General features: G+C 37.6%; 1 protein-coding gene across 1 annotated transcript; it reads right to left on the bottom strand.

Annotated features, from left to right (window-relative positions):
- Positions 1–7,498: 7,498 nt before the first annotated feature.
- Positions 7,499–8,224, bottom strand: LOC141628963 (uncharacterized). The gene has a single exon (XM_074442042.1). It carries the CDS (start codon positions 8,222–8,224, stop codon positions 7,499–7,501), a length of 726 nt encoding a protein of 241 aa, XP_074298143.1.
- Positions 8,225–8,597: the final 373 nt, after the last annotated feature.

Below are 8,597 nucleotides of genomic sequence, written 5' to 3'. Positions count from 1 at the left end.
ACTACTTTCACTTGTCCTCAGGGTGTTTTTGCTTATCGTAGAATGTCTTTTGGTTTCTGTAATGCCCCTACCACTTTTCAAAGGTGCATGATGGGGATATTTTCTGAGTATATAGAGTCTAATATGGAGGTCTTTACGGACGATTTCAGAATCTATAGGAGTGATTTTGATAATTGTCTGTCTAACCTTGATAAAGTATTGCAGCGCTGCATTAAGGTTAATCTTGTGCTTAACTGGGAGAAGTGCCACTTTATGGTCAACGAGGGAGTTGTCTTAAGGCACTTAGTTTCTGATAGGGGCATCGAGGTGGATAAGGCAAAGGTGCAAGTGATTCAGCAATTATCTCCTCTTGTTAATGTTAAAGGAGTGAGGAGTTTCCTTGGTCATGCTGGCTTTTATCGCCGGTTCATCAAGGATTTTTCAAAAATTGCTAAACCACTTACACAGTTGTTTCTTAAGGATGCCCCCTTTGTTTTTACTGATGAGTGTCTTTCTGCTTACAACAGGTTGAAGCGGGCCTTGATTTCAGCACCGATTATCCAGCCTCCTAACTGGGAGTTTCCCTTTGAGATTATGTGTGATGCTAGTGATTATGCACTAGGAGCGGTGTTAGGCCAGTGGAAAGACAAGGCTTTGAGCGCGATCTACTATGCAAGCCGAACTCTGGATGAGGCTCAAGTAAAGTACACGACTACTGAGAAGGAGTTATTAGTTGTGGTTTATGCGCTGGAGAAATTTCGCTCTTATTTGATAGGTTCGGATGTTACTGTATTTACGGACCATACAGCGCTAAGACACCTTCTGGCCAAGAAGGAAGCTAAGCCACGATTGTTGAGGTGGATACTACTCCTCCAGGAATTTGATCTGCAAATCAAAGATAAGACGGGCGCCGAGAATGTAGTAGTTGATCACCTGTCGGGATTACCGCAGCAGGAAGGGGAATATCCTTTGCCTATTGATGATTCTTTTCTCGATGACTCTTTATTTGTCGTTTTTACTAATACTAACCATGACCCATGGTATGCAGATTTGGCTAACTATGTTGTCAGTGGCGAGTTACCATCCGACCTGTCTTATCAGCAGAGGAAGCACTTTCTTTACAATGCCAAGAAATACTTCTGGGATGATCCTTATTTATTTATGGAGTGTGCAGACGGTCTCTACAGACGATGTATTCCGCAGTGAGAGACCAAAGCAATCCTAGAAGGCTGTCATTCGTCCTCTTATGGTGGTCACCACGGTCCATCGCGAACCGTGGCTAAGGTACTTCAATCTGGTTTTTACTGGCCTACTTTATTTGCCGATGCTAAAGTGTTTGTTTTAGCTTGTGATGCTTGCCAGCGCTCGGGAAATATTTCTAAGAGACGTGAGATGCCTCAAAACGGCATTTTAGAGGTCGGGGTTTTTGATTTCTGGGGCATTGATTTCCAAGGACATTCCCGTCTAGTAAAGGTAACAGGTATATATTGGTAGTTGTAGACTATCTGTCTAAATGGGTGGAAGTTATTACTTCACCTAACCGTGATGCCAAGACCGTGATTAAAATGTTTAAAAGGATTATTTTTCCCCGATTTGGTATCCCTAGGGTTGTCATTAGTGATGGGGGGATGCTTTTTAAAGAAAAGAAACTCACAGCTATTCTGTCTAAGGTCGGTGTCCAACATCGTCGCGGTTTGGGGAATCATCCCCAAACAAGTGGGCAAGTTGAGGTCTCTAGTAGGGAACTAAAAGTGATTTTGGCTAAGGTAATTTCTAAATCATGGAAGGATTGGAGTCTAAATATGGATGACATATTATCGGCATATCGGGCTGCCTTTAAAACACCGATTGGTGCATCACGATATCGGTTGGTTTATGGGAAGTCCTGTCATTTACCAGTTGAACTAGAGTGTAAGGCGTGGTGTGCCATTTGTGAATTAAATTATGATCCTAAGCCGTGTGCTGAGAATCGTTTGTTGCAGCTAGATGAACTGGAAGAGTTTAGGCTAAATGTCTATGATAGCTTGCGCATCTACAAAGAGAAAACAAAGAGATGGCACCACAAAAGGATCATACCTCGATTATTCCATGTTGGGCAGAAGGTGCTGCTGCATAATGCCCAATTGCGCTTATTCCCTAGTAAGCTGAAGTCCAGGTGGAGTGGCCCTTATACGGTGACTGTTGTCACTAAATTTGGATCCGTTGAATTAGAGAATTCCGAAGGCGAAAGATTTAAGGTGAATGGCCAATATGTGAAGCATTATTATGAAGCAAATGACTTGGTTGGCAAAGTTGAAGTTCTCTACTTCGACAATCCAGATGAGCCACATACATGAAGCCAAAAGGACATGCAGGACCTCTTAAACCTGCGCTATCCAGGAGGCAACCCGGCTTGTAATTTGTTGTATTTTTGTTAAAACTTTTAGTTATTTTTGTGTGCTTTAGATGGTAATTTTGCATACGATAGACTGAACGTTTGAGCTTGCTTTGTTGGTTCCTTCGATTGTTTGTTGGGATTTCTGCAGGAACCTCACGTGACTCACTCGATCGAGCACTTTGTGCTCTCGATCGAACACTTTTGTTGTCCACTATCCTCGATCGAACACTCCCCTTCTTCGATCGAGTGCCTACAAAAGAGGTCACCTCGATCGAGAGCCCTACTTCTTCGATCGAGCACCTTCTCCAGTCCCATCCACTCGATTGAATGATTTATATCTCGATCGAGCACTGCTGCCCTGTCTCGTGTCTTGCGAGGTTATAACGGGGCTATTTACGACCTCCCATGTTGCTGGCTGGTTTGGGGAGGTCGTTATTTGCGATATCTTGTATGTTTTCCGACCCTACACTCTTATTTTCTCGTCAGTTTGCATTTCCTTCCCCTAGTTTTTGTACAATGAGGACATTGTACGGTTTGGTTTGGGGAGGTTATGCATCCATATCTGTGTCTGCATGTCATTGTCATTTTTATTGCATTTCAGTTTGCACGTTTATTTTCGCATGCATTGCTTATTTTAATTTCAAAATTTCAAAAATCCTACAAAAATTGAAAACTTCATAAAATTCAAAATTCCGGGTTGACTTTTGCATCTAGGTTGAGTCGGAACGTTGGAAATTTTATGCTACTTTGAGTCTTTGACCCTTGCCTTGCACATTCTTAACATTTTGTTGGCATGGTAATGTGCATAATCTATGAGTTATTGGTTTAAACTTATCAGAACGAATAGACTTGACTCTCTTATTGATAAGCTACATATACATTCTAAGATTTAGAGCTTCATTAAACTAGTGATATTCATGACCAGTTTCATATAGGATGTGAGTAGTACTCTCTATAAGACATGTAACATTAATTTGCAAGTGTATGACATTCTTTTCTTCGTACCTGTATGCATTCGGTTTACGGTGGTGACACACGTGGAGAGGTAACTTACAACCCTTCTTTCATTACTACCCATTAAGTTCACATTAGCCTAATTTGCTTTTTGACCCCCTAACTACATCCAAATTGAGCCTGCCCTGTCAAGCTAGTTGCATGGTTATTGTGGGTATGCTATTATCCATGTCAGATTTGGTTTGCTTTGAAAGATTTGAAGTTGGTAGTATGAATTGAAAAAGGAATAAGAAAGAAAGAAAAAAAATGATGAAGAAAAAGAAAAAATCATATGGAAAAAGATCGTTGAATAACACTCCCCTGCTCATCATTACTTTTTATGGAGGGTATTTTGTTGATGTGAGTGATGTTTTGCCACAATGGCACGGTTCTATGTTTTGTATTAAGTTGAGAAGCGGAATGAGTTGATTATTTGGTTATGGGTATACTAGCTTGGCTATACCTCCACCTATCAAAATTTATTTTGCCCCTTCTTACCCAATTGCCTCACCTCAGATTATATGTAAGTACTCGACATGTGTCTTGGTCTTGATTAGTTGGAATGCAAATGTACGGTCGGCGGAAATCGGTTTCATGTTAGCTGCATGCATGTTCTTATAGGTTGAGTTAGGTGAGCGTCTTTATTCCCTCCTATCTTATACAGTTATACTCACCTTGTGCTTATTTTTTGTGATGAGTGACCCGTGAGAATCCGATATTTATGAGTCTTGCAAGATCGACGGTTCAGTAGTTTAAAACATTGATTTAACTCGTACGCACTTACCTTTTTGCCACTTTGTTAGTTGTTAAATTTAATTGGTTTGGGTGGACGATTTGTAGCTGGTAAGTTTGACCCGTTCCACTAGTTGTCTTTAGTTGCATTTATGGTTTGCTTGGGGAGAAGCAAAGGTTTGGTTTGGGGAGGTTTGATGCGTGTATTTTATATAAGGTTTTAACCCTATATTTACACGCATTTCTCTGCTATTTATGTGGCATTTAGCTACAAATGTCCCCCGAATAGTCTACTTTGGTTTGTCTTGTATTAATTGCAGGTATGAACCGGAAAGGAGCAAATTCGAGCCTGAACCTGTCCCAATCGCATGCATTTTAGAGAAGGAAGAATCGGAGCCAGGAATCGGTCACTTAGAGATATGTGAAGTGGTTTCGGAAGGTGTTCAGAGTCCATACGTGCTGACACAGCTCGATCGACTAAGTTGGCTGCTGAAAACTGGTCGATCAAATGCTTTATCCTGTTGAAGTTCCTCGATCGAGTAACTACTTTACTCAATCTAGAGGGGTGCTTTCTATGTTCCTCGATCGAGTATTCAATGTTCTCGATCGAGGTGTTTGCCCGTTATCTTTCTCGATCGAGTAGTTTATTTCTACTCGATCGAGAGCCTCTGTTGATAACGCAATCTTTGAGTTAATTTTCGGATATTCTATTTTGTATCTAGGAATAAATAAGAGAAATGACGGAAGTTATGGTACTACTTATTCTCTCTCTCTCTCTCTCTCTCTCATCTCCTCTCTTAGAACTTTATTCTTAAAACCTAAAAACTCTTGATTGCTTGGAACTCTCTTGTATCGTTACTTTCGAATCTTTAATTTAATTGTTTACTATTGCATTTATCATTCTTGTTCTTTTAATCTCTTTTCTCTTTTGGTTCTTCCCCTTGTTTTGTCTAGCAATTTTTCACTATGTTCAATTCTCTTGTTTTATTTGTCGTTATTGATTCCTTAATAATTATGCATAGCTAATCTTCTATGCTAGGACATAGGGGAGCCATGGTAATTAGGGAGAATATGATTAGGTGATTAGGGCTTGGTATAAATTGGGTCTGTTTTGTCAATCATTGCATTCAATAGCAATTAGTTGTTTGAGTCGACGCACTAAGCTAATTGATTTGGTACACCTTGACCTAGATCGAGAGATTGGAAGGGGTAAGGCTTGCAATGAACATTAGGTCATGTTAATGAGGGTGAAAGCTAAGTTAGTATTGTTTTAGGGCGAATAGCGGACCGAAAGGACTTTTTCATTGCCCTTTAGACCGAGTTTATGCTGACCTGTGGCCCTAGATTGGACTTCTAGAAAACCATGGTGAACCGACTGTCCTGGCTATCTCTCTTTATTTGTCAATCTATTTAAAGTTAAGCTGTTGTTCTTCTTTTGCCCTCTTCATATTTTAATCTCTGTAGTTTAGAATAAACAATCAAAACCCAAGAAACAGTTACTCAGACGGACTTAGTTTAGCATGCATTTTCCCATCTCCCCGTGGATTCGATACCCGACTGCCTCTACTACATTTTATAGAGACCGGTTGGTTTTATTTTTGATAGGGTTGCGACAGCCTGTCAAAACACATTGAGGTGGGACCGTTATATGATTTCTTAGAATCCTACTTTTCGTAAGGAGATCATCTACACAAATTTTCCAAAGAAAAAATTTCAATTTTGGAGGAACATTTAGTTTCGAAATCCAATAAAATTCACATTTGTCAACATTTCTATCGAACAAGCCTTGTGCTAATCATGTCGATGTTTTGTAGAGAAATTTCCATCCACAGACAATCCCCAAAGAAGGGTATCTGGAATATCATTATGCATCAATGAAATATTAATTATTTGGTTAACAATATCATTATTTACTACACCAGATAACTTACTGACATCCCATTGTTTATCAGGAGTTATAAAATCTCTAACCAAAAGATTTACATCAAGGTTACTATGACTATCTGTATTTCTAGTAAGAGGATAAGAAAAAACCTAATTGTCAGTCCAAAATTTGATATTGCTACCATCACCTACCTGCCATCTTAACCCTTTTCTAAACATATCCCGAATACTCATGAGTTTACGCCATTGCCAAGAGCAAACTGTATTAGGTTTATGTTCAAAAAGTGAATAATTTCTCAAGTATTTCTTTGTTACCACTTTGACCCATATATTGTCCTTTTCCATAAAAATTTTCCATAAAAATTTCATTTGAAGGGCTTTATTAGCTACTTCAGAGGATTTTATTTCTAATTCGCCAAGGGACTTTGGTAAACAAACTTTATGCCAACCAATAAAATTAGGAGAACGCTGAGAAAGATTCTTATTCCATAAAAAATCTCTATTAATTTTGTCTAATCTGTTATGGATACTTGAGGGAAGGAAGAAACTTTGCATTTGAAAGATTCCCTTTGCGGCAAGGTTAGCATTAACAAGAACCAGTCTACCTGCTTGCGATAAAGAATTCGCTTTCTATTTCGATAATTAAGCGCATGAGGAATTAATAATACTTTCAAACATATTTTTAGTCACTCAGCTGTCAATTAAATAACAACGTAAGTACTTACCTAAATGAGCTTCTTCATTCATACCAAGAATACCTCTAAAAGACCGACGAAGTGAGCGGTCAATATTTCTAGTGCACTGGAAAGTTGATTTGTTGAAATTAACAAATTGTCTAGAAATCGTGCAAAATTTATCTAAAATAGATTTAATAGTTCTACAACTCTGATTAGAGGCTTTAGCAAAAATGATAGTGACATCTGCAAAAGTCAGGAATTGAATTTTTTCCAATCCAGGTCCAATTCTAATATCAATATCACTAGAACTAAGATCGCTATTATTTTGTAGAGATCTTGCTAAAATCTCAGCACACATAATAAAAATATATGGCGAAAGTGGGTCTCCCTGTCTAATACCTCGAGTAGGTGTGAACACATTACCCGGTCTTCTATTTACAAGAACCGAGAAAGAAACAGTTTTAATACATTCCATAATCCAAGAAATCCAAGTAGGACTAAAACTCATTTGCGTAAATGTCTCTTTAATAAAGTTCCATTCAAGTCGATCATATGCTTTCTCCATATCAAGTTTAATAGCAATCCATCTCCTTTACCTTTTTTACGCTTAAAAGAGTTTAAGATCTCATGCGCTAGAAAGATATTATCTTGAATAAAGCGATTAGGTGTAAAAGTACCTTGATACGGACGTATAACCTTATGTAATACACTTCAGAGACGAATTGCTATAATTTTCTCAATAATTTTATAAATTGTTGAACAAAGACTAATTGGCCGAAGATGGTTTGTTGATTAAGGATTATCAATTTTAGGGATGAATGCTATAAAAGTATGATTGACTTCTTTAAGAAGTTTACTAGAATGAAAAAAATGTTAAAATTGTTTTAGTAACAGAATTTCCTACTATATCCCAATATTTTCGAAAAAATTCTACAGGAAAGCCATCAGGTCCAGGACTTTTATCTGCAGCTAAATTGAAAACAGTTTCTTTAACCTCTTCCTTACTAATCTTACTAGTAAGAAAATTGTTATCTTCATCCATTATTAATCTACTAATAGACTTAAAATCCTCATTTTGATCAAAATGACAAAGTTGATTCTTTGTAAACCTTAGTTTGAACTCATTAGATATTTCTTGTTGAATAAGATTTTGGTCAATAAAAAAAGCACCATCCTTATTAATAAATTGCTTAATACCATTTCTACTACATCTAATTGTGGCATGATTTTGTAAGTACTTAGTGTTATTATCTCCAAAATTAGCTTTATTAATACGAGTTTTTTTTTTGCCAATAAATGTGTTTATAGTCAAGTCAGGCATCAGGCTTTTTAGCCATTTCAACCTCACAATTCCTAAAACCGTTACATGGGATGAACCAAGTTCGTTTTGTATATTCTCTAACTTTTTTTCAGCAATTGAAAGTTGTCTAAAAATATTTCCAAATGTAGATTGATTCCATTTTTTGGCCTTTTGCTTTAGGAATTTGCATTTTCGAGAAAGACAGAGCATATAAGACCCATGAAACTGGTACTGCCAACACTTTTTAACAAGCTTACTAAAATCATCCCGTAGAGTCCACATAGTTCAAGTCGAAAAGGAGGGGCTTTCTTATGAATTTGGTCATGGAACGTCACCGAGATAAGACCAATGGTCGGAGCTAGTAAACGCGTGATGCATAAACTGCATGTTTGGATAAATACTAATCCAATTAGGAGAGGCTAAGGCTCAATTAAGGATTTCAAAAATATTTTCGACGCCAGTTTTCTTTTTTCTCCAAGTAAAACAATTACCCGAAAAAGGTAGATCCACACAATTAGTATTACTTAAAAAATTAATTAATCTCAAACAACGAGCATTGGTTACCTTATAGTACTCTCATAATAAATATTTTCCTTAAGAGAATTGGGAAACCCTAAGAGATATAGAAACCCGATAACAATTTCCTAAATTGACA

The sequence above is a fragment of the Silene latifolia genome, chromosome Y, assembly GCF_048544455.1.
Source record: "Silene latifolia isolate original U9 population chromosome Y, ASM4854445v1, whole genome shotgun sequence".
Lineage (NCBI taxonomy): Eukaryota > Viridiplantae > Streptophyta > Magnoliopsida > Caryophyllales > Caryophyllaceae > Silene > Silene latifolia.
This window is presented reverse-complemented; position numbering and strand designations above follow the sequence as displayed.